The sequence below is a fragment of the Salvelinus namaycush genome, chromosome 9 (genome assembly GCF_016432855.1).
Source record: "Salvelinus namaycush isolate Seneca chromosome 9, SaNama_1.0, whole genome shotgun sequence".
NCBI classification, from domain to species: Eukaryota; Metazoa; Chordata; class Actinopteri; order Salmoniformes; family Salmonidae; genus Salvelinus; species Salvelinus namaycush.
In genome coordinates, this window is record NC_052315.1 from 47,700,738 (window position 1) to 47,728,508 (window position 27,771).

The following is a 27,771-nucleotide window of genomic DNA, read 5'->3' on the forward strand; positions in this document are numbered from 1 at the left end:
TTCTTAATTTTTTACTATTTTCTACATTGTAGAATAATAGTGAAGACATCAAAACAATGAAATAACACATATGGAATCATGTAGTAACCAAAAAGGTGTTAAACAAATCAAAATATATTTTATATTAGAAATTATTCAAAGTAGCCAACCCTTTGCCTTGATGACAGCTAAGCACATGTTTCCAGGTCAGTCAATCCGGATAATTTCAAGAACTTTGAAAGTTTCTTCAAGTGCAGTCGCAAAAACCATCAGTGCTATGATGAAACTGGCTCTCATGAGGACCGCCACAAGAAAGGAGGAATCTGAAATATATTTGAATGAGTAGGTGTGTCCAAACTTTTGAGTGGTACTGTAATTACCCAAAAACAAAATCATATGTTTCAATATAAATTGCCAACAGATTCAAAGATAATTTACCCTCAGATACATCTGGAAGGCTATATGCAATGAACCAACATACTATATAGTAATGCCACTATTTCCTCCTCTATTCACAGATTCTTAAACTTTTTCAGCTCGAGACCCAAATTATAGATTGACTGTCCCCCCGTGACCCAAATTAAGAAGAAATAGTGTGTGATTTATAGATGTATTCTCTCAACTCGTGACCCATATCTCACAGGCCCAAGGCCCACCTTGGGTCCCGATCCATAGTTTAAGACACCTGCGTTGATATATTTTTCCTGTCCCTTATTTCATGTGTTTCTGTATTTGAGTAATGTACTGTAACAAGTCTATTTCATGTACTGTATGTAAAATACAAAACAAATACCCCAAGACCTCTGGAGTGGCGCAGCGGTCTAAGGCATTGCAGTGCTAGAGGCGTCACTACAGACCCTGGTTCGTTCCCAGGCTGTGTCACAACCGGCCGTGATAGGGAGTCCCATAGGGCAGTGTACAATTGGCCCAGCATCGTCCGGGTTAGGGGAGGGTTTGGACGCCGTCATTGTAAATAAGAATTTGTTCTCAACTGACTTGCCTAGTTAAATACAAAATTAGTATATCTAGCCTCTCTCTTTCCCTTCTTTTCATGAACTTAGGCTGCAGCATAAGAATACACATTATTGAAGAGGACCAAAAAGTATACCTTCACATAACAAGGCTGAAAAACAATAACAATAACAGATCACTAATTCTTTACCCAAAGTACAGGTCACTTCACAGAAGTCACTGGTCTGCCAATCAATGCAAATGCATTTGACACACTATACAAAGCTTTATGACAAAAAGCTGTAGGCCTACAACCTATGTCCAAAGTAATTACATTAAATCATTATTTTAGCCATTTGTAAATAAGACCTGTAAAAAATAATATTTTACATGAATGTGCCTGTAGTGCTTGTTCAAGTCCCACAGGATAATAATCTCTTCCGTAGTGTTCATATTAATAACCTCAACCTGGCAATCCAGCCAGTACCTCAGTACAGGTCTTTAAAGGGCTTGGGGTAGTTAAACATCAGATAATCCATGTAATAAAAGTCATAGGCCCTCTGTCTTTCTGTGGAGTTCAATTGTTCAAAGTATCTCTGGGTGATGGAGGAGGAAGTCCTTTCTGCCTTTGGGTTCCTGTCTTTAAAGTCAGGGAAAGTTAGGTTTCTAGGTGCCCCGATGCTCCGTAGCAGGAAGTTGGCCTCCTCCTTCAGGTTCTCGAACTTCCCGATGAAGTCGTAGCGCAGCAGGCAGGGGCTGCAAAGCTGGCTGACCGGCTCCCAGTGGATGTCCATGCCCACGGGCCGCCTCACATCCAACAGGTACTGGACAAACTCTCTGAAGGTGACCCCGGCGCCGGTCCTCAGGGCGGAGCGTGAGGCGTTGGCCCGGTACCGGGAGATGATGGGCCGGCCGAACACCGGGTGGTAGTACGAGTTGGGGCTCTCAAACTTGTCACGGAAGGCCGACACAAGCCTCTCGAAGGGCTCCCGTACGAAGAGGACCTTGGTGTAGGAGCGGAGATGCTTGGCCACGCCCGCCTGGTCGAAGGCGTCCAGTCGGCGGAGCTGGTTGGCGTAGTGGGCGTCGTCGTGGGCGATGATGTGCGTGGAGGTGGCGCTGCCGCCCAGGACCATCAGCACCCGCTTCCAGTTGGAGCAGCCGGCTTTGGGCACCTCACAGTACAGCAGGCCTGACCTATTATTTATTCAACAGTATAACAGAAATATATTCATAGTTATCTGGGGCTGTGTCCTGTATGTATCTAGGAATCCTGATTTCGGATCAGTTCTGCCTTTTTAGATCACAATGACTTAAATTATATGGACGGGGGGACCTCAAGATCAGCCGGGAACATGAATTGCAATGAAATACAATTATACATATAAGTTATGTACTGTAAATAATATCTGTAGATAATTCTCAATGAAATTAACCACTAAAGTTACAACACCTGTCCTCCACGTAGACGCGGGACACCTGCCGGCGGGACACGGGGCGCTCGGTGACACCCGGCTGGTATTTGGCGCAGACCTCCCTGAGCAGGCGGCGGCGGGACGCCTGGGTTTGCGCCAGGCCCTGTAGCCGACTGTCCTCTTCACCAGAGCGGGCACCACCAAGGGTTACAGACCCGCTCTTTAACAGCAGCTTCCTGTGGCGTTTGGTGAGGGGTCGCCTGGTGCTCTCGGCCTGCTGGTCCCCAGAGGTTGGGGTGGCTAGGTGGGGCAGCCACTGGAAGGCTGGAGGTTGTCTGGGGCTAGGAGTAGGGAGGCTGGGGTAAGAGGACATCTCTACCCCTGGTGCTCCATGGAAACCTCCACCCAGGTTGATGCCTATAACGACTGCACTGTCAAAGGATTGCTCCTGTGGCACATGGAACAATTGTTAACAGAAGCTCAACTTTACGGATATAGTGTTTGTTTCTCAAGAATCCACAAGATGGTGCCATTACATTATTTTGAGTGAACTGAGCTAACAGTGATCTGATCTGATCCAATAATCGTACCTTTGGAATTGGCCACCTTGGAGCAACCATCAACTTTGCACCTAGAGAGAGAGAGAGAGAGAGGGAGGGGGGGGGGGGGGGAGTTTGAGAGAGATTGATAGAATCCTACATTAGTTATTACAAAAAGTCCTTTGCTGGTAACAAGTTTCTCCAGCTGAGCTGAAATAGTTATCAAGAGAGAGCCTGGAGGAGAGATGGTGTCTATTACCGATGGTACTATAGGAGGAGGGTCCATTTCATCACAAGATTAGGTTTTTGATAGAGAGGCAAGACGTGTGTGTCTGTGTTTGTGTGTGTGTGTGTGTGTGTGTGTGTGTGTGTGTGCCTTGCCAAGTGATATTCTTTAGACTGGGAAAAGTGACTATGCATAATAGGACAGGAATTGTTACAGGACTGGTGAGTAGGGATGCCAAAAACTGCTTTGTCATCAAAATATACAGTGCCTTTCCCGAAAGTATTCAGACCCCTTTTTCCACATTTTGTTACGTTACAGCCTTATTCGAAAATGGATTAAATAAAACAAATCTGAAATCTACACACAATACCCCATAGTGACAAAGTGAAGAGGTTTTTAGACATTTTTGAAAATGTATTAAAAATAAAAAGATGGCTTATTTACATAAGTATTCAGACCCTTTGCTATGAGACTAGAAATTTACCTCGGGTGCATCCTGTTTCCATTGATCATCCATGAGATGTTTCTACACAAAAAAGCTCAAAAACCAAGCCATGAGGTCGAAGGAATTGTCCGTAGAGCTCCGAGACAGGATTGTGTCAAAGCACAGATCTGGGGAACTCCAACATTCTTAAATGGAAGAAGTTTGGAACCACCAAGAATCTTCCTAGAGCTGGCCGCCCGGCCAAACTGAGCAATCATGGGAGAAGGGCCTTGGTCAGGGAGGTAACCAAGAACCCGATGGTCACTCTGACAGAGCTCTAGAGTTCCTCTGTGGGGATGGGAGAACCTTACAGAAGGACAACCATTTCTGCAGCACTCCACAAATCAGGCCTTGGTGGTAGAGTGGCCAGACAGAAGCCACTCCTTAGTACACACATGACAGCCTGCTTGGAGTTTGCCAAAAGGCACCTAAAGACTCTCAGACAATAAGAAACAAGATTCTCTGGTCTGATGAAACCAATATTGAACTCTTTTGCCTGAATGCCAAGTGTCACGTCTGGAGGAAACCTGGCACCATGAAGCATGGGGATGGCAGCATCATGCCGTTGGGGTGTTTTTCAGAGTCAGGGACTGGGAGACTTGGCAGGATCAAGGTAAAGATGAATGGAGCAAAGTACAGAGAGATCCTTGATGAAAACCTGCTCCAGAGTGCTCAGAAACTCAGACTGGGGCGAAGGTTCGCGTTCCAACAGGACAACGACCCTAAGCACATAGCCAAGACAATGCAGGAGTTGCTTCGGGACAAGTCTCAATGTCCTTCAGTGGCCCAGCCAGAGCCCGGACTTGAACCCTATCGAACATCCCTGGAGAGACCTGAAATTAACTGTACAGCAGCGCTCCCCATCCAACCTGACAGAGCTTGAGAGGATCTGCAGAGAAGAATGGGAGAAACTCCCCAAATACAGGTGTCCCAAGCTTGTAGTGTCACACCCAAGAAGACTCGAGTCTGTAATCGCTGCCAAAGGTGCTTAAACAAAGTACTGAGTAAAGGGTCTGAATACTTATGTGATCAGTTTTTTTTAAACAGTTTTTGCTTTGTCATTATGGGGTATTGTGTGTAGATTGATAAGGAAAAACAACTATTTAATCAATTTTAGAATAAGGCTGTAATGTAACAAAATGTGGAAAAAGTCAAGGGGTCTGAATACTTTCTGAAGGCACTGTATGTCTTTGTTACCCTCATTCATTTGCAATACGTTATTTTATAATGCTCAAAATACAGTATATCCCTTCATACAGTTGCTTGTTTTTTTGCTTTTCCTATATCGTGCCAAACTCAGTCAAATGTTGTCTCTTAGAAGTCAGGGTAAGAAGTGGTTGACCTCTTGAGAGGAGGAGAGATTCTTCATGGCTCTTCTGACACTGCAGCCGTCAGAAAGCAGTAACCTTCAGTATTAAGATGATCCCAGGTCAACTGCTATGAAGCCATCTGGATCCCCCATTACCCTTGGTACAAACACATTAGCAGGTGCTCTGTGTTTGTGTGTGTGCGTGTGTGCTCTAGTAAAGAGTGGCAAGGTTGTCATTGTTATGTAAAGTATCAGTCACCCCCTTGTGGAGCAGCCCAATAGCCCTGAATTTAATTTATTTAGTTTTCTTGTAGCTGCCTAGTGCTATAGAGAAGTAACACAATATTGAGTACTTGTTTTTGAAATGGTTCATGACAAATTTAGCACGGTGTCATTATACATTCTAGATGCAACATTACATGTATCATTACATGACTGTATTTAAAAGGTAGCCTGCACTGTAGTTACTGTAGTTACTGTAGTTACAATTGTTCTCAACAGCAACATCTCTAATGTCCACGTGATGTCTTGAACATCTGCCATGGTGACTAATGATGTTTTCTGTTGTATTCCTCCATCTCTTGGGTGTCTACTTCCCTCACGAAAAAAATATTATTTTATGATGGATTATCAACACAATGTGAAAGACATTGTCTAGTGACTCAGTCCCCAGTATTGAATCATGCTTTCTGTTTGGCTGGTTTTCTGTTCTGCGACATACTTTGCCTTCGGGAAGTATTCAGACCCCTTGACTTGTTCCGTATTTTGTTAGGTTACAGCCTTATCCTAAAATTTATTGACAATTCCCCCCCCCCCCCTCATCAATCTACACACAATACCCCATATTGACAAGCCAAAAACTGAAGAAAAAACCCAAGAAATATAACATAAGTATTCAGACCCTTTACTCAGTACTTTGTTTAAGCACATTTGGCAGCAATTACAGCCTCGAGTCTTCTTGGGTGTGACACTACAAGCATGGCACACCTGTATTTGGGGAGTTTCTCCCATTCTTCTCTGCAGATCCTCTCAATCTCTGTCAGGTTGGATGGGGAGCGTTGCTGCACAGCTATTTTCAGGTCTCTCCAGGGATGTTCGATAGGGTTCAAGTCCGGGCTCTGGCTGGACCACTGAAGGACATTCAGAGACTTGTCCCGAAGCCACTCCTGCATTGTCTTGGCTATGTGATTAGGGTCGTTGTCCTGTTAGACTGGGGCGAAGGTTCACCTTCCGAGGTCCTGAGAGCTCTGGAGCAGGTTTTCATCAAGGATCTCTCTGTACTTTGCTCCGTTCATCTTTGCCTCGATCCTGACTAGTCTCCTAGTCTCTGCCGCTGAAAAACACCCCCACAGCATGATGCTGCCACCACCATGCTTCACCGTAGGGATGGTGCCAGGTTTCCTCCAGTAGTGACGCTTGGCATTCAGTCCAAATAGTTCAATCTAGGTTTCATCAGATCAGAGAATCTTGTGGTCTGAGAGTCTTTAGGTGCCTTTTGGCAAACTCTAAGCAGGCTGTCATGTGCCTTTTACTGAGGAGTGGCTTCCGTCTGGCCACTCTAGCATAAAGGCCTGATTGGTGGAGTGCTGTGGAGATGGTTGTCCTTCTGGAAGGTTCTCCCATCTCCACAGAGGACCTATAGAGCTCTGTCAGAGTGACCATCGGGCTCTTGGCCACCTCCCTGACCAAGGCCTTTCTCCCCTGATTGCTCAGTTTGGCTAACCGGCCAGCTCTAGAAAGAGTCTTAGTGGTTCTACACTTCATCCATTTAATAATTATGAAGGCCACTACGTTCTTGGGACCTTCAATGCTGCAGACATTTTTTGGTAGCCTTCCCGAGATCTGTGCCTCTACACAATCCTGTCTCGGAGCTCTACGGACAATTCCTTCGTCCTCATGGCTTGGTTTTTGCTCTGACATGCACTGTCAACTGTGGGACCTTATATAGACAGGTGTGTGCCTTTCCAAATCATGTCCAATCAATTGAATTTTCCACAGGTGGACTCCAATCAGATTGTACAAACATCTCAAGGATGATCAATGGAAACAGGATGCACCTGAGCTCAATTTCGAGTCTCATGGCAAAAGGTCTGAATACTTATGTAAATAAGGTATTTCTGTTTTTATTTTTAATAAATGTTTAAACTGTGTTATTATAGGGTATTTGTGTCGACTGCTGTAGATATTTATTTATTTAATCAATTTTAGAATAAGGCTGTAACTCAACAAAATATGGATAAAGTCAAGGAGTGTGAATACTTTCCAAAGGCACTGTATATAAATGCTAATTACTGGTTATGTCAATTGCACTTGTGTTGGTTGTCGAAGTGATAGCCCTCAACGGCATGTGTTCAGTTTTCCTCTTCACATATCTGGAACACCTACTGGTCGTTAGGGCTATTACTGTAGTGTTTACATACTGTATTTATTTAGGGAAGATTGTAAAGCATGCACCTGCTGCCTGCCTAAAAACCACCCCCTACCCACACATACCACCACACACACCCATCAGTCCCCTTCCTTAATTTCAGGCTTGACTCTCATGGCTCTCTAGCAATCATAGACTCACAGCCGCAACTGTAAACCTAAACTTCACTTTTTCGTCTGGAATTAGCGCCACGTACGTACGCACACACTCTCAGACAGACAGACAGACAGTGGCCTAACGACCCTGGCCTGCCTACGATGGAGATTATGAGAGGGGCGCGACCTGACTAGGGTTGAGTATTTTACCAATGTTCCACCTGGAGAATAAATCACTTTTCTCCAGGTAACCCGGTATTTCTCACCAAAACCGGAAGTGTCATTCAAAAACATTATAAAGCATATAAATAGGCCTATGTCTGGATTTGATTAGAGCTTTGATCGAAAATTCAAGCCTGATGCTACCTGAGCCTGATGAGTCATACATTTTATGAGCCCTACATTAACAACATTTAAATGAGCCCAAGCCCAAAAAATACCAAATGATTGTGCTATTATCTAATACATATATGATACTGGCTACTGCACATTACGCACAACAGATAAACATAAAAGCCCAAAGATGTAGCTAGCTATATGCTCTCTTGGGTAAATAAAGGGAACTAGCTCCAGTAGGCTAATCTTTTTGAGTGTGAACTTTATTACTATACTTTATTATTATATGGACTGGAATTACGCACATCGTTCAAACCATGATTAAGCAGGGAGAGAACACGCGATACTGGTGCAGCACATGCAGCCTACAAAGTTACAAGTAGAGGCTAGAACATTAGATTTTCATTTTGAAATATAATAGGGCCTATTTTAGAATTAGTAGGCTGACGCATTTATACCTTTCATAATATTTCCCCTAATGTTATTAGCCGACCTTCTATTTCTATTTGTTGTTGCTTCATTCCTTCCTTGCTTTCAACAGTTAAATTAAATGCGTTTTGTTTACCTTCCCTTCATCATTCTAATGACATTCTTGAATAAGATAGGACTAGAATTCAATGACGAAGACTTTCACTTCTCTTGAGGAACTTTGAATGGTTATGGGTCTGAATAAATAACTGCTTTAGCCTATCGCCATTGTGCGTTCGCTCTTCTTTCAAACGACCCGATCTATTGGCTGCTGTATTTAACATTCAGAAAACAATTAATTTAAATAGTTTTTCCCTCATCAATCTACACACAATACCCCATAATTACAAATCAAAAACATGTTTTTAGAAATGTTTGCTAATTTATTAAAATGAAAAAACGCAATGATCACATTTACATAACTATTCAGACCCTTTAACTGGGTACTTTGTTGAAGCACCTTTGGCAGCGATTACAGCCTCGACTCTTCTTGGGTTTGACACTACAAGCTTGGCACACCTGTATTTGTGGAGTTTCTCCCATTCTTCTCTGCAGATCCTCTCAAGCTTTGTCAGGTTGGATGGGGAGCGTTGCTGCACAGCTATTTTCACGTCTCTCCAGAGATGCTCGATCAGGTTCAAGTCCGAGCTCTGGCTGAGCCACTCAAGGACATTCCGAGACTTGTCCCGAAGCCACTCCTGCATTGTCTTTGCTGTGTGCTTAAAGTCGTTGTCATGTTGGAAGGTGAACCTTCGCCCCAGTCCTGAGGTCCTGAGAGCTCTGGAACAGGTTTTCATTAAGGATCTCCCTGTACTTTGCTCCGTTCATTTTTGCCTTGATCCTGACTAGTCTCACAGCCGCTGCCGCTGAAAAACACCCCCACAGCATGATGCTACCACCACCATGCTTCACCGTAGGGATGATGCCAGGTTTCCTCCAGACGTGACACTTGGCATTCAGGCCAAAGAGTTCAATTGTGGTTTCATCAGACCAGAAAATCTTGTTTCTCATGGTCTGAGAGTCCATTATGTGTCACGTTCCTGACCTGTTTTCTGTTGTTTGGTATGTGTTTATTGGTCAGGGCGTGAGTTTTGGGTGGGCAGTCTATGTTTTCTCTTTCTATGTTGGTTTTGGGTTGCCTGGTATGGCTCTCAATTAGAGGCAGGTGTTTGACGTTTCCTCTGATTGAGAGTCATATTAAGGTAGGTTGTTCTCACTGTTTGTTTGTGGGTGATTGTTCCTGTGTCTGTGTAATCCACATGGGACTGTTTCGTTTGTTCGTTCGTTTTAGGTAGTCTGTTCCTGTTCTTGCGTCCTTCGTCTATATGTAAGTTCGTTTGTTTCAGGTCTGTTGCCTTCGTTTATTGTTTTGTAGTTTGTTCTAGTGTTTTGTCAGTGTTTCGTCTGTTTGTAATAAATAGTTATGTATTCATCACCCGCTGCGCCTTGGTCCATTCATACACCACCAGACGAACGTTACATTATGTGCCTTTCGGCAAACTCTAAGCAGGCTGTCATGTGCCTTTTACTGAGGAGTGGCTTCCGTCTGGTTACTCTACCATAAAGGCCAGATTAGTGGAGTGCTGCAGAGATGGTTGTCCTTCTGGAAGGTTCTCCCATCTTCACAGAGGAACTCTAGAGCTCTGTCAGATTGACCATCGGGTTCTCGGTCACCTCCCTGACCAAGACCCTTCTCCCCCGATTTCTCAGTTTGGCCGGGCGGCCAGCTCTAGGAAGAGTCTTGGTTGTTCCAAACTTCTTCCTTTTAAGAATGATGGAGGCCACTGTATTCTTGGGGACCTTCAATGCAGCAGACATTTTTTGGTACCCTTCCCCAGATCTGTGCCTCAACACAATCCTGTCTCGGAGCTGTACGGACAAGTCCTGTGACCTCATGGCTTGGTTTTTGCTCTGACATGCACTGTCAACTGTGGGACCTTTATATAGACAGGTGTGTGCCTTTCCAAATCATTCCAATCAATTGAATTTTCCACAGGTGGACTCCAATCAAATTGTAGAAACATCTCAAGGATGATCAATGTAAACAGGATGCACCTGAACTCAATTTCAAGTCTCATAGCAAAGGGTCTGAAGACATCTGTTTTTATGTTTAATAAGTTTTTAAAAATGTCTAAGAACTTCTTTTCACTTTGTCATTATGGGGTATTGTGTGTAGATTGCTGAGGATTTTAATTTATTTAATCCATTTTTAGAAAAAGTCAAGGGGGTCTGAATACTTTTCGAAGGCACTGTATAGGGCTATATATCAATCTAGAACAGGATGATCTATTTTGGATGCAATTTTAATGGAGTTGATGGAGAGATCGAAAGACTGCGAAAGAGTGCTCGCGCGCGCACTGATTTAAAGCGATGATATTCCAGTGATAGGCTGTTTTAAAACTTTGCAGCTGGAATAAATAAGTACAAATGTTTACATTAGAAAAATAAGGTGACCCCCAAAAGCCAGATGTAGATGGGTAAATTAGATGCGCATTCAGACTTTATATTACTGTAGCAGAGACTATGCTTCAGAAAATGCAGGCTTACCTGTCACAAGAAAAAAAGTGACTGTGATGAGATGAAGTATTTGTGAACTGCGTACCATACTGAGATGGGCTGTCTGTCCCCACCATGAGTGTTGATGATTCATCATGCAGAGGCCGTAGAGAAGACAGATTTAGACATTGCATATAATTTAACAGTTCCATTTCACGCCATGCTGTTCATATAAATAATTTACCGGTTTCTTGCAGTTAGTTATCCCGGGAAAAGGGAGTGGTTTTGGGCTGTAAATCCCAGTAAATCTTGGTAACCAGGCCATTCAATTCTAGACCTGACTGACAGCACGTGTCAACAGGGAGGACAGGAAGGTTGTGTCAATGCCATCACACTGACCTACACAGGGTCAGCACAGGATCGTTATATGCCAGACCTGTGGAGGCCTGCTACTGGTGACAGACTGAAAGAGAGGGGTGTGTGTGTGTGTGTGTGTGTGTGTACTGAGTGTGTGTACTGTGTGTGTGTGTGTTTTTGTACTCTGGCTCAGTTTGTAGAACATGGAGCTTGCAACGCCAGGATTGTGGGTTAGATTGGGGCGGCTAGCGTTGGGCCAGTAACCACGAAAGATTGCTAGATCGAATCCCCGAGCTGACAAGGTAAAAATCTTTCGTTCTGCCCCTGAACAAGGCAGTTAACCCACTGTTCCTAGGCTGTCATTGTAAATAAGAATTTGTTCTTAACTGACTTGCCTAGTTAAATAAAAAAGAAATATTCCCGAGGCCACCCATATGTAAAAATGTATACACGCATGTCTGTAAGTTGCTTTGGATAAAGGCATCTGCTAAATGTCATATGTTATATTATATTTACTTTGTGTGTGTGTGTGTGTGTGTGTCGTGGGGGGCTGAGCTGAAGGGCCAATTACTTACTTCCTAGGCAAGAAGCAGATTTAGACCACCTGTCTAAGGTCTCTCCACTGTCAGTCTACAGACAGACTCTATGAGTAACATCCATAACTCTGCACTCTGCTCTTTCGAATCCTCACCATGCTAACTACACTCTCGATTAAAATCTACTGTCAAACAGTGTAATTGTTTCAACTTGAAAAAGGTTGGTTACCCAGTTTCCTAACTAAATGTAATTCCATCAACTCATTAGTTGACTTGACTAACTGCATTCACGCTTCATCTTCTCTCTCAGCACTGAGCAAGAAAGGACAGCGCAACTCCATAGACTCAAACTTTGAGTGTATGGGAGGGATGTCTGTACAAGAGTAGTCACTTGTATAAACACACAAAGACACTCGTGCAGATCAGTGGCGGTCGGTGCTGTTTAAGATGAGGGAGGAGGATTTTTTTACATGAGCAAGGCCTTATTTCTATTACAGCATATTGGATGACTCTCATTCATAGTCCATTCACCCAGTTCAATGTAACAGCGATAGGTTTAGGCTACTGATACTCAAATGTCCCCTATACCCATCATGACGTTGCTACAACCTAGCCTATGAATGAAAGTTTACAACATAGGTGCACACAGGCCGGGAGACAAATTTGAGGTGACGGACGGTGACACATGGACAGACAGTGACACATTCGATACCGCCTTGCACACTCTTGCCTGCATCTAGCTGATCTAGGGTGTACTCATTAGTCCAACAGTTGAAAACAAGAGTTTTTATTGGACAAATTCAGGTATGTTTGTCCCCGTTTTGTTCTGTTTGCTTCTGTTTAAGAAATGTTTTTCAACAGAATCGGCGGAATGAATGAATACACCCTTGAACATGGGCAAACAGTTAACTTTCATAGCCATATACAAACAGCCTGTTGTATTCCTTTTCACATCTACACGTGACATTTTGAATATATTTTGTATAATTTGATCTAAAAAGGATGACGTTTATTTTGATATTTCTTTTAAAAAAAAAAAATGAAATTCACTGAGGAGGATGGTCCTCCTCTTCTTCCTCTGAGGAGCCTCCACTGGTGTACACACACACACACACACACACACATGTATACAAACAGATTCTCACAAACATGTATAAAAACACATGCAATATGCATAAAGGAAAGTACACACACATGCTCAGAAATGCATACAGTACACTGTAAATGTATCTGTATATCCTATCAATACACATTACACAGGCCTGTCCACTCTTTACATCACAATCACACATGTCATCTTCTAGAGGGATTACCAGTAGTTTATCACACCACTTCTTTACTGGTGTGTGATGTATGACTAGGGCTGGTGTGGTGCCAATATTACCACCACACCTGCAGCCATGAGTCAGGAACGCAGTAAAATTCTACGTGACCGTTGAGTCATGGTAATCTCCTTTTATGCACTCCGGACATGTATTCGTAGTACCCAACTTACTAACGATCATCAGGTGTCTAATGGCCTGGTACTCGGGGCTCTATTGTCCCTCTAACCACTCTGATATCAATGCAAATGCTATGGAAAATCACATCAAAACTCATCATCAAAACAGTATGTACTTTTAAAACTCACCTCACTGTGATTGATCAATTTGAAGAAAGAAGTTAAACAATAGGATGAAACTGAGTGAAAAATTTGGGCATTGTGGATGTTGTTTCAATGCCTAACACAAAGAAATGGACAGCACTTTATAGGCCTAAATATGAGCACCCCCCCCAATTTTTTTTTTTACAAATTTAAATAATGATTGTGCCGTTATACAATAAATAGCCTTCTGCATATTACACATGGCAGAAAAGCATTTTAAATAATACTGATTTAAGATCTCTTTGGTGTATGATTGGTCTAGCCTAAATTAAACAAATTCAGATTTAGCCTACAATTATAGTGAATTTGTTTTTGATTTTGAATAGCCTAGTAATAGGGCTTTTAAAAAAATAATGAATAGACTGACACATTACCTTTAACTACAGAATATCTCCCCACTGAGTTTAAATCTGCTCCTCTCTCTCCTTCATTCCTTTCTCCACCGCGCAGAGAGAGCTGTCAACAGTTTAATAAATATATTTCATTGTGAAAACATGTTACCATTTATGTTCCCGAACAGATTTCACTTGGTTTCCCAAATGAAGCACTGGGTAGCTACAGGAACAGGGTTGGAGAGCCTGTGGCATACAGAATAGCGCAGGGAAATTACCGGAGTAGCCTACCCAACATGAGTGAAAAACATTCAGGTGGGAAAATAGCCTCCATTCTCTATTCCAGTCCTTATGGATTACATGCATTTTTTTTGTCTTGTCCCTGTTCTTGCCTATTTGATAATGGGCCATTGTAAATCGAAAATAATTTTACATATTAGTAAAGACAAGATTCAATTGAGAATAGTCTGATGGGTGAAAATATGATAACTTGATGAGGGAACAGCGGCAAGAAACAGAGTGCAAGCTTTTTTTTTGCAACTTTTCAAATCCTCAATAGCCAATAGTCACATCATGCAGCCCATATATCTTTTGTTTTCTAAGGCATTCTAAGGTTTGTATCATTTACAACTAAAGTTTCCAAATAACTATAAATCTATCATATAGGACCTGTTTCACAATGTAGACGTTCCTTGTTGCGGCTTATGTGTGGAGCCTGGAGATGCTAAATGTGTTTCTGTTATTTAATGGTCAATTACCGTGAGACTGACAGTTTTTTTTTGCGTGGCAATAACCCGCTGACAAAATTCCATGACTGCCACAGCCCTATGTATGACTCACGGATGCAAAAACAAAAGATCTATAGACAAAATGAAAGCCAACAAAACATAAAAAGATGACAAAGCACAAAGGCAGATACAGAGATGTTTAATCTCGATGTGACAAGCACACCAACTCACTGCTGTACGAAATATGCATTCGGTGGATATTGTTTCTTGTGCTAAGGATGTACAGTGCCTTCGGGAACTATTCAGACCCCTTGACTTTTTCTAATTTTATTAGGTCACAGCCTTACTCTAAAATAGCTAAAATAGTCACCCCCCCCTCTTCAATGTACACACAATACCCCATAATGACAAAGCAAAAACAGGTTTTTAGAAAATGTTGCAATTTTATAAAAAAGTCAAAACAGAAATATTACATTTACATAAGTATTCAGACCCTTTACTCAGTACTACTCAGTACTGCAGAGATGGTTGTCCTTCTGGATGGTTCTCCCATCTCCACAGAGGAACTATAGAGCTCTGTCAGAGTGACCATCGGGTTCTTGATCACCTCCCTGACCAAGGCCTTTCTCCCCCGATTGCTCAGTTTGGCAGGGCGGCCAGCTCTAGGAAGAGTCTTGGTGGTTCCAAACTTCTTCCATTTAAGAATGTTGGAGTTCCCCAGATCTGTGTCTTGACACAATCCTGTCTCGGGGGTCTACGGACAATTCCTTCGAACTCATGGCTTGGTTTTTGCTCTGACATGCGCTGTCAACTGTGGGACCTTATATAGACAAGTGTGTGCCTTTCCAAATCATGTCCAATCAATTTAATTTACCAGAGGTGGACTCCAATCAAGTTGTAGAAACAGCTCAAGGATGATCATTGGAAAAGGGATGCACCTGAGCTCATTTTCGAGTCTCATAGCAAAGGGTCTGAATACTTATGTAAATGTGATATTTTAAGTTTTTTATTTTTAATCAGTAGCAAAAATGTCTGAAAAATGTGTTTTTTCTTTGTTATTAATGGGGTATTGATAGTAGATTTGAGGACTTTTTAAATTGTATTTAATCCATTTTAGAATAAGGCTGTAATGTAACAAAATGTGGAAAAAGTTGAGCGGTCTGAATACTTTCTGAATGCACTGTTTATAGCTACTTTCTGCATGAAAGCATGGAGTAATCAAAGAGAATCGACAATATATTAATGCATAATCTTCTATTTTATTAATGCGTCAGCCAGAGCAGAGCAGTGGTCGATTGAACTTAGTACTTTGCATAGTTGCTGTCATCCCACATTGGCCCACATAACCTATGACTTAAAGTAGAGCTGCAGCTCCAGCTCACCTGGTCTCAGTCAACTGTTGTGTGCACAGAAGAACAGTCATGTTAATGTCAGTCATGTGTCCATTCATCAGTTAAGAGAACAATGTATGAACATGGAGACTGGAGAATTTAGGCTACTATACGCTAATGGTGGTTTTTTGCTAGTGTGACATAGTGTTCCCATTTTTCCTCTACAATGGCAAATAACTTGAATGTGTATGTATGCATACTGTATCCACTGCATGCATACTGTATGTCAATGTGTTTAAGTGCACTTATGCAATGAAACCATTTCCATTTGGTTTCAAAATTCTACCCAGCCAGTCACACCATGTCAGGAAGATATTCTGATCTTCAGAGTAAGCATGTTAGCTTATGGTAACGCATCGATGTCAAATTACCAGGAAAGCCTTGCAGAGCTGCTGACTCTAATTTCACAGGGATTTATTTACCTGACTCCCTAACGACCTAAACTGAGATCTTTAATGATCCCAGTATTAATCCCACCAAACATCAATTCTGTACATGCTTGCCAGATCTTTTTAAGATATGAGTTCTCCCTGTCTCCATTAGACACTGTTACCCTTGCTAATAAGAACTGAGACTGAAATCTACACCAACAAACATTGACTCACTTTTTAATGTGCTCAACTTTGGTCCATTGGGTGCAATATTCCTGAAGTAGGCCTTATTGCTCAGATGCCTTTGCTTCAAGAACAACAAATAGTAAAGAAAACCTAAGGGCATGAGTTGGTCTTTTATTCAGATTTCTCACACAGCACTGCTTGTATCACAGTATCTTCTGACCAGTAGACACTCCTCAGAAGAGGAAGGGGAGGACCATCCTCCTCAGTGAATTTCATAAAAATGTAAAATGTAAAACATTAAAAAAGTTATCCTTTTTAGATAAAACTATACTAAATATGGGCCTATCGAGTGGCGCAGCGGTCTACGGCACTGCATCGCAGTGCTTGAGGCGTCACTACAGACCCGTGATCAGGAGTCCCATAGGGCGGCGCACAATTGGCCCAGCATCGTCCTGGTTAGGGGAGGGTTTGGCCGGGGGGGCTTTACTTGGCTCATCGCGCTCTAGCGACTCCTTGTGGTGGGCCCGGGCGCTTGCAGACTGACTACGGTTGTCAGTTGAGCAGTGTTTCCGCCGACACTGGTGCAGCTGGCTTCCAGGTTCAGCGGGCGGGTGTTAAGAGGCGCGGTTTGACGGGTCATGTTTCGGAGGACGCATGACTCGACCTTCGCCTCTCCCAAGCCCGTTGAGGAGTTGCAGTGCTAAGAAAAGATCGTAATTGGATCGCAATTGAATATCACGAAATTGGGGAGAAAAAGGGGGTAAAATACAAAAAAATACGATAAAAATAAAACTATACTAAATATAATCAAACGTCACCAAATAACTGATTAAAACACAATGAACATTAGACCGGTGGAAATCTGTCCTTTGGTCTGATGAGTCCAAATTTGAGATTTTTGGTTCCAACCGCCGTGTCTTTGTGAGACGCAGAGTAGGTGAACGGATTATCTCCGCATGTGTGGTTCCCACCGTATAGCATGGAGGAGAAGGTGTGATGGCGTGGGGGTGTTTTGCTGGTGAGACTGTCAGTGATTTATTTAGAATTCAAGGAACACTTAACCAGCATGGCTACCACAGCATTCTGCAGCGATACACCATCCCATCTGGTTTGCGCTTAGTGGGACTATCATTTGTTTTTCAACAGGACAATGACCCAACACACCAGGCTGTGTAAGGGCTATTTGACCAAGAAGGAGAGTGATGGAGTGCTGCATCAGATGACCTAGCCTCCACAATCACCCGCAACAACCCAATTGAGATGGTTTGGGATGAGTTGGACCACAGAGTGAAGGAAAAGCAGCCAACAAATGCTCAGAATATGTTGGAACTCCTTCAAGACTGTTGGAAAAGCATTCCAGGTGAAGCTGGTTGAGAGAATGCCAAGAGTGTGCAAAGCTGTCATCAAGGCAAAGGGTGGCTACTTTGAAGAATCAAAAGTATAATATCATATATTTTGATTTGTTTAAATGTGATTCCATAAGAGTGATATTTCATAGTGTTGATGTCGTCACTATTATTCTACAATGTAGAACATTTGTAAAAATAAAGAAAAACCCTTGAATGAGTAGGTGTGTCCGAGCTTTTGATTGGTACTGTATACAGTTGGTTTCTGTCCCTAACAGTGCACATGCCCATATGACTGGTCAGAACCCGTTATCCTCTCTCTGGACATTGAAGCTTCCATAGATTTCTAGTAATTCTACTTTATGAAAGCTCCTCAGGTGCTCTATTCCAACTCAGTGCCTCGACTCATTACCTCTGCACTGAGCAGGAGATACTGTGACAGAGATGGCTCTTTCAACAAACAGCACACAGTGCTGTGGTCCGGAAGCCTTTCAAGTCACGCTGAAATGCGCTCAAATATTTATAACCTTTCCATCAATAAAAGATACCCCTACAGCAGAGAGAGAGAGACCTGAGGAGCTGGAGGCTCTAGGAAAAGTCTTGGTGGTTTCAGACTTCATCCATTTAGGAATGATGGAGGCCACTGTGTTCTTGGGGACCTTCAATGCTGCAGATTTTTTTTTGTACCCTTCCCCAGATCTGTGCTTTGGCGCAATCTTGTCCCTGAGCTTTTTGGACAATTCCCTTGACCTCATGGCTTGGTTTTTGCTCTGACATGCATTGTCAACTGTGGGACCTTATATAGACAAGTGTGTGCCTTTCCAAATCATGTCCAATCATTTTAATTTAATGGACTCCAATCAAGTTGTAGAAACATCTCAAGGATGATCAATGGAAACAGGATGCACCTGTGCTCAATTTCGAGTCTCATAGCAAAGGGTCTGAACACTTAAATAAGGTATTTGTTTTTTATGTTTAATAAATGTGCAAACATTTCTAAAAACCTGTTTTCGCTTTGTCATTATGGGATATTGAGTGTAGATTGATGAGGAATTATTTTTATTTGATCCATTTTAGAATAAGGCTGTAACGTAACAAAATGTGGAAAAAGTCAATGGGTCTGAATACTTTCTGAATGCACTGTATAGTCTAGACTGTCCTTCCAGTGCAGCCATCTGTTCAGACAGAGTGTCTGTGTCATGACACTGTGTGGACAGGTCACAGTGCTGGAGGGTGTCCAGTCTACTGTGTCTCTGCCAGGTCTTTATAGAATTAATCAACACTTTGGACTCTCTTCCACATCGTAACACCCTGCCAAACGTACCCCCTCCATTTCTCCTTCCCTCCCTCGCCCTGTCTATCCTCCCCTCTTTCCCTCCCTCCCATCCTATAAAATGGGACTGGAGTGAGTTTGTGATCGCACAGAGCTGTTGGTGTGTTTAGGACTCAGATGTGTTTTGTGTTTGTCTCACTATCGTAGCTGAACCCCCCGCAGCCCTCGCAAGGAGGGGGGGGCAGACGAGCTCTGGAGGCCCATGCGCCCACCATCATCTCACACTTATGTCTACATTTTATTAATTTCTTTAATAAATCATTTTGATGGTGGACTGATTGGATTATTTGGCATTAAAGGGGAACTTCCTTCTAGAACCAACTGCACGGGTTATAAAAGGCCTATGTGGCATCGATATGAGTCAGAAACATGAATTCTAGTGTCAAAATTGACTACAAAGTGTAAATAGGATAATCCAATTGCCCAGAGACAACAAGATGTGGTCCGCCCCCTGCTGCCATGTGTTGTGGACATGTTGTCAAGTCTGAAATGCACACACACTTGCCCAGTATAGGAGTGAAAATGTGCTTCCATAAAGTTGGTGCAAACTTCTAATGGCAAGGAATGGATTATATACAACAAACATACGACATACGATGGCTGTGACTGGTGTGTCGTGAGTATAGTTAGCTAACGCAATTTTTTACATCACGCTGTAACGTACAATTGACCTTATTTTAGTGCCCAAAAAATTTAATTCTTCCAGGTCAACTGTAATATGAATACCATTGTAAAGCACAATTTCTCCCCTTTCTAGTAAAATCAATAACGAGACCTTCATGCTGCCCATCTTTGGGGTGGCAGGTAGCCTAGTAGTTAGAGTGTTGGGCCAGTAACCGAAAGGTTGCTGGATCGAATCCCGGAGCTGACAAGGTAAACATCTGTTGTTCTTCCCCCAAACAAGGCATCACCCACTGTTCCCTGGTAGGCCGTCATTGTAAATAAGAATTGCCTGGTTAAAAAAATGTAATAAAAATCTCTGCATGATTGAAGAAGCTCTGTTCAGTCTTTTTAAAAATGTTGGGTGGGGAAGCGAAACCTACTGCGTGATGGGGAACTGCTTTTTTCACCGATCTGTCCAACTTATCACCTCTAAAATGTAAATAAAATAGTTTATATAATGCTTATTTGAAGATTTGTGTCAAATTTGAATCGGGTTTTAGGGCGGCTGTTACGTTCCCCAGTTTCTGTGTTGTGGGTTTGTGTGTGTATTTCAGGAAATGGCTTCCTGGATTCTAAGCAGCTGATTGGTCGGCCCCATCGATGATTGGAGCTCTGAACCCTCCCTCTCGTCAGGGGAAACAGCTGTTTAATTACCACCTCCTTCTCCAGCTGGATAAAAGCCAGTGTTCCTTTGTCAGGAAGAGAGAGAGTGTCTTTGATGTTCTGTGTTGGTTGTTGAACAGTAACAGTTTTGTTGAAAGTATTTTCTAGCCGCTACTTCTGAGGTATGTGTATGCCAAAAGGATTGTGTTTGTGATTATTGAAATTGTTAACTTTATGTTAGTAATTATTCTGTTTTTGTTCCCAGGGGGGAAAGGGAAGGCACCTTGGGAGTGCTTAGGCAAGAGGCCTGCCGGCATACATAACCCATAGTATTTACTGTCTGCACACTAGGTAATACCTGGGCGGACCACCCCGTGTATATTGGTTAGCGCGCAGGAGATGCTAAAAGGTTAGGTGGGTAGGCAGGGAAGGTAGGAGAGGGGACTCTCTAACTTTTACTTTCTTTGGCTTGGTTCCGTCCAGCCCCTTTTCCCCACATTAACGTGTTAGGGAAATAAATTCCCTGAAAACGGTAATATTCTCTTTCATCCTTACCCACACCTACAATCACATACCTCTTTCACTCCATGGGGAGTTGAGTTGTAGCAGGGTGTTGCGTTCCCTCCAAGAGGCGTGTGTAACAGCTGTGCTAAAGTTGTCTTCAGAAGTAAACGGCAGCTGTCGCGGCTTTTGAGAGGCATGATGGCTTGCAGTGATGACGCAAAAAATGAATGCAGTCAGTTGTACAATTGACTAGGTATCCCCCCTTACCCTGTCCCTTTCTTGTTTCTAATCTGCAAGAGGAGTGCTACACCTGGTGGAGAGAGGCTGTACAATACAGAATGAGTTCCGTCATGCGTGCTGTACGTTACGTCATGACACGTCACAATTTAGCGTACAGCGTCAGAGTTAAACAATTTAAAGGCAATGCTACCAAATACTAATTGTTTTATTTTAAGAATGTGAAATGTCAGAATAATAGAGAATATTATTTATTTTCAGCTTTTTATTTCTTTCATCACATTCCCAGTGGGTCAGAAGTTTACATACACTCAATTAGTATTTGGTAGCATTGCCTTAATTGTATAACTTGGGTCAAACGTTTAGGGTAGCCTTCCACAAGCTTCCCACAATAAGTTGGTTGAATTTTGGCCCATTCCTCCTGACCGAGCTGGTGTAACTGAGTCAGGTTTGTAGGCCTCCTTGCTCGCACATGCTTTTTCAGTTCTGCCCACAAATTTTCTATAGGCTTGAGGTCAGTGCTTTGTGATGGCCACTCCAATACCTTGACTTTGTTGTCCTTAAGCCATTTTGCCACAACTTTGGAAGTATGCTTGGGGTCATTGTCTATTTGGAATACCCATTTGCGACCAAGCTTTAACTTCTTGACTGATGTCTTGATGTTGCTTCAATATATCCACAATTTTCCTGCCTCATGATGCCATCTATTTTGTGAAGAGCACCAGTTCCTCCTGCAGCAAAGCACCCCCACAACATGATGCTGCCACTCCCGTGCTTCACGGTTGGGATGGTGCAGCTAAGTTACTCACTACTTCCCTTGTTTGTTGTGATTAAATGGCAAAAACACACCCAAGAAACACCCACATTAATTAAACCAAGACCCAAAGACAACTCTCTGGCTTCGATAATGGCCGCTGCATTTGAGTGCAGTTCACCTTTTAATAAGACCGGTTTTACACAGCACAAACGTTCTATACTAGCTGCGAGAGCGTGCGATGATGGCTATCGGCCTACAGGACAGTTGTATATTCTAAAATAAGTTATTGGTTACTGATTTTTTTTTTACAATCTGAAATGTTAGAATTTTCCACTTTAATTACCGATTTTTGCAGGGGTCCAGAGAAACTGTGCTACGCCAGTGGTTTGTATGTTTACGTTTTTAAAGGGGTTGGGTGGGTTAACTGTCTGGGTTGTGTTTTAACCTATATAAAAAGGGGTGTGAACCTTTTTTAAAGCAAGCTCATGGTGTGTGTGGCTCTTTTCCACCCAGCCACACCCACACACAGTTATCTATACTGTATTATTCAGTGGGCTGTGCTTGAGCGCATGTCTTTTCAAGGCAACAACAAGCGATATGATTGGACGTGCTCTGAGACAAAACACCTTCTGAATAAAACAGCAGGGAGGAGGTCAAATGTTTAGGTAAATGACCGGATGATTGCTGCGAGAAATGCATTACACCGTATTTAAAGCTGGACACTTTACAAGCCTGCAGCTTGTACCTGAAATGCATCGGCAATAAATACGATTGAAAGGAATAAAGCTGCCATGCTGAACCTTTATGATTTTAGTAAAGTGACAAAGCATTGAGTTAGTTTCTAAAAACTACATCAAACATTTGATCATGATCCACAAAGTGAGGAAGAGAGTCAGTATTTTCGTACAGGCAGACGAGTTGCTAACTTGTTGACAATGCAGTGCGGATTACTTTCAAGAGGATTCTCTATGGACTATTTGAGAACAAAGGTATTATTTATGGCAGAGGACCCAAACAGGCACTCTGTACAATATAAATCCAAAAGCTTGCATAGTGTAGCACATTGATATACAGTAGAGAAGTACTACAATCAACTTGCCTGCTGCATAGATACACTACATCAAAGAAAGTATGTGGACACCTGCTCGTTGAACATCTCATTCTAAAATCATGGGCATTAATATGGAGTTGGTCCCACCCTTTGCTTCTATAACAGCCTCAATTCTTCTGGGAAGGCTTTCCACTAGATGTTGGAAGATTGCTGCAGGGACTTGCTTCCATTCAGCCACAAGAGCATTAGTGAGGTCGGGCACTGATGTTGGGTGATTAGGCCTGGCTCGCAGTCGGCGTTCCAATTCATCTCAAAGGTGTTTGATGGGATTGAGGTCAGGGCTCTGTGCAGTCCAGTTAAGCTCTTCCACACCAATCTCGACAAACCATTTCTGTATGGACCTCGCTTTGTGCACAGGGGCATTGTCATGCTGAAACAGGGAAAGGCCTTCCCCAAACAGTTGCCACAGAGTTGGAAGCACAGAATCATCAAGAATGTCATCGTATGCTGTAGCGTTAATATTTCCCTTCACTGGAACTATAGGGCCTTGCCCGAACCATGAAAAACAGCCCCAGATCATTATTCCTCCCCCACCAAACGTTACAGTTGGAACTATGCATTTGGGCTGGTAGTGTTCTCCTGGCCTCCGCCAAACCCAGATTCGTCTGTCGGACTGCCAGATGGTGAAGCGTGATTCATCACTCCATAGAGCGTGTTTTTACTGCTCCAGAGTCCAATGGCGGTGAGCCAGCTGACGCTTGGAATTGTGCATGGTGATCTTAGGTTTGTGTGCGGCTGCTCGGCCATGGAAACCCATTTCATGATGCTCCCGTCGAACAGTTTTTGTGCTAACTTTGCTTCCAGAGGCAGTTTGGAACTCGGTAGTGAGTGTTGCAACCGAGGACAGAGGATTTTTACAGGCTACGTGCTTCAGCACTCGGCGGTCCCGTTCGTTGAGCTTGTGTGGCCCACCACTTTGCGGGTGAGCCGTTGTTGCTCTTAGATGTTTCCACTTCACAATAACAGCACTTACAGTTGACCGGGGCAGTTCTAGCAGGGCTGAAATTTGACCAACTGATTTGTTGGAAAGGTGGCATCCTATGACGGTGCCACGTTGAAAGTCACTGAGCTTTTCAGTCAGGCCATTCTACTGCAAATGTTTGTCTATGGAGATTTGCGTGGCTGTCAGCAACAGGTGTGGCTGAATCCACTAATTTGAAGGGTGTCCACATACTTTTGTATATATTGTGTAGCACTTCATATCAACCCTGTCAGTCACATCTTCTATTCTAATCATCAGGGCCTCACAACAATGGAGTCTATTTTGATTTAGAGAAATTACAGTAAAGACGATTAATATAGCTTGAGTAAGCTTCACAGTAAAATATTTCAAAAGAACTGTGGAGATCTACTGTATGTTGGGTTAATGTTCTAAAAATACAGCTAGATATTAAATGAGAAATACATGTCATCATTAGCAGTCATCTATCTACACTCTTAGAAGAAGAAAAAAGGTAATTCTCCCCATAGGGGAACCCTTTTTGGCGCTAGGTAGAACCCTTGCAGTGTGTAATTCCTATTATACCGTAGCATTGTTGAATACTCCTTTCTGATTTCCTTGAAGGGCATTCTGGAGCGTGCATTACTTCCCTATAACGCACAGTATTTGCAGGGTAGAAGTCAATGGCTCTAGTTAATTTTTTACATGTTTTGTTTGAGCTGCTTTTGAAAGGAAAAGTTGAAAACAGTATTGGTATTGTTGAATTCGATTTTCATAATAGCAAACTAGGACAGATGGTTTGGTTAGCCAAGTCTGTTTGATTACCACGGCAACTACTGTAGCTATCTAGTAAACTTGCTAGCTGCTTCAGTGGATGTTGAGCACATTTCTAGTGGCAAATGTGTTAAATTATAGCCTTGGTATAAAAGGGATAATTAACTCGGACGCAATGCACTCGGACGCAACTACGTGGAAGGTCAGTTCCACTCTGCTAGCGCTTCCTGGAACACACCTTCCATGTCGTTTTTTCCAAAGAACGCATTCCTTTATTATTCCTTAATTGGAATCCAAACAGAGTGAAAATATCCAATAATTGGAACTTTTAATCAACCGCATTCAAAGTGACTGCCAGGGTAGGGAAGATTCAGTAATGAGACTACCTAAATCATCTAAACTGGAACAACCATCTCAGTAATGCATGCAATAAGTCCAACTACAAACACTTTGGATTAGTTTAGAAAAATGTATGTTATTTATCTTTGCGTAGCACAAGATTTAATCGACCAATCTATGTACATGCAAAAATACAGATATTGAAACAAACAATTCTGAAAATCAACCTGCAATATAACATGCTGGGAAATATGATAATCATGGCTGTGGTTTTCAATGTTTTACAGAGTCAAAATGACACAATCACACTCAACTCTGGTTATGAGTCCCACTGTATCACTGGCACATTCTGGACTTCTAACCCCTTTTAAACATTGTGTGCTTGAGATACAGACTGATACCAACCATTAGTCTGTGTGATAAACGGGGGCTGAGCTAGAGGGGTTTTTGTGAGACAAGGGTTGATCACGACAGGTTCCAGGGCCGGGTCTTCTCACAAAAACATCTGTAGAATCCGAATACAAAAATATACTTGCAACAATTACAAAGATTTTACTGTTACAGTTCATATAAGGAAATGAGTCAATAGAAATAAATAAATTGGGCCCTAATCTATAGATTTCACATGACTGGGCAGAGGTGCAGCCATGGGTTGGCCTGGGAGGGCATAGGCCTACCCACAGGGCCCAGCCAATAAGAATAATAAGAGTTTTTCCTCACAAAAGGAAAAACAGATGTATACAGACAGATGTAGTCCCATCTAGGAAAAGCTGAGACTCACTCAAACACGTACATTTGTAATCTATTTTGCTCTACGACGGTTATTTGTCGTATATTAATTTCCGACTTAGAAAACAATTTCTGTACTTACAGCATTTTGGGGGGGGGGAGGCTTGTCGGGACTTTTTTTTAATTGATATTTGTCAATAAAACTCATGAATGCAACTGTTTGTCAAATTTTTTTTGTGTTATACTTGTGGCCTTGGTTGTCCTAAAAATAAAATGTTAAAACACTTAATTGTGATGCTTAATATAAGGGTTGGACATTAAGATTTTAACCTTTTTATTTAACTAGGCAAGTCAGTTAAGAACAAATTCTCATTTACAATGACGGCCTACACCGGCCAAACCCGGACGACGCTGGGCCAATTGTGCGCCGCTCTATGGGACTCCCAATCCTGTCCGGTTGTAATACAGCCTGGATTCGAACCAGGGTGTCTGTAGTGATGCCTCTAGCACTGAGATGCAGAGCACCACTCAGGAGCCCTAAATGAAAAAAGTGAGAAAAAACACTGATTTTTGCTGTGGTCCTTGGGCCTGTTGAGGTTAAAACCAACAGTGGGGTTCTTGTACACACCTGAGTGTTAAGTTAATTTAAATCCTGAATCAACACTAGAAATGTTACACTGAAAAAGCAACACTAGGTAAAACTGGCCAATTTGCTGCGTACCATTCAATAAACTGTGGGTTCACTCATACTCACTTCTATTCTTCTACTCTCTGCTCAATAAAATCACTGAAAATACTAATTTGAAAGACAGAAATCATGGCAAAGATATCAACTATGTCAGTACTGTATATGTAAAATGATTAAGGGAATACCAGATATACAGTTGCTTCAGAAAGTATTCATACCTCTTGACTGATTCCATATTTTGTTGTTAGCCTGAATTCAACATTTATTAACTTCACTTTTTTTCTCACCCATCTACACACAATACCCCATATTGAAAACATGTTTTTAGAAATGTTTGCAAATGTATTGAAATATCTACTTTACATAAGTATTCACATCCCTGGGTCAATACAATCAACTTTGGCAGCGGTTACAGCTGAGTCTTTCTGGGGAAGTCTGTAAGAGCTTTGCACACCTGGATTGTAACTTTTTTAATTTATTATTCAAGCTCTGTCAAGTAGGCAGTTTTCAAGTCTTACCATAGATTGTCAAGGCGATTTAACTAGGCCATTCAATGTCATCTTGGTAAGCAACTCCAGTGTATATTTGAAAAATTAATGTCTCCCAGTGTCTGTTGGAAAGCAGTCTGAACCAGGTTTCCCTATAGGATTTTGCTTAGCTTTATTTTGTTTATTTTTATTCTAACAAACTCCCTAGTCCTTGCAGATGACAAGCATACCCATAACATGATGCAGCCACCACAATGCTTGAAAATATAAAAAGTGGTACAGTGATGGGTTGTGTTGGATTTCCCCAAACATAATGCTTTGTGTTCAGGACACAAAGTTAATTTATTTTCATATTTTTTTGCTGTTTTGCTTTAGTGTCTTATTGCAAACAGGACGCATGTTTTGGAATATTTTTATTCTGTATAGGCTTCCTTTTTTCACTTTGTCATTTAGGTTAGTATTGTGGAGTAACTACAATATTGTTGATCCATCCTCAGTTTTCTCCTATCATAGCCATTACTCTGTAACTGTTTTTAAAGTCACCATTGGCCTCATGGTGAAATCCCTGAGTGGTTTCCTTCCTCTCCAACAACTGAGGTAGGAAGGACACCTATATTGTTGTAGTGGCTGGGTGTATTGATATACCATCCAAAGTGTAATTAATAACATCACCATGCTCAAATATATATGCAATGTCTGTTTAAAAAATAAAATACCCATCTAGCACTATGTGCACCTCTTTGCGAGGCATTTGAAAACCTCCCTAGTCTTTGTGGTTGAATCTGTTTTGAAATTCACTGCTTGACTGAAGGACCTTACAGATAATTGTATGTGTGGGGTACAGAGATGAGGTAGTTATTTTAAAAATCATGTTAAACACTGTGATGGAAAATGTTATGTTTGTGCTTTTCTATGAACCAATTTCTGTGTTCATGCAAGACTGATTTGAACGAATCCTCACTATCAGTATCTGCAATTTGGCAGTAC

The 27,771-nt window shown here is 42.2% G+C and overlaps 1 protein-coding gene across 1 annotated transcript in view; it reads right to left on the reverse strand.

The window, feature by feature from the left end:
* Positions 1-1,418: 1,418 nt before the first annotated feature.
* Positions 1,419-27,771, reverse strand: part of LOC120053301 (carbohydrate sulfotransferase 8-like) — a 64,078-nt gene continuing 37,725 nt past the window's right edge. Inside the window, exons 2-4 of the mRNA XM_039000433.1 lie at positions 3,144-3,151; positions 2,384-2,793; positions 1,419-2,127 (exon numbers count right to left, since the gene is read on the reverse strand). Coding sequence (XP_038856361.1) covers positions 1,419-2,127; positions 2,384-2,793; positions 3,144-3,151 — 1,127 coding nt within the window. The remainder of the gene's footprint in view (positions 2,128-2,383; positions 2,794-3,143; positions 3,152-27,771) is intronic.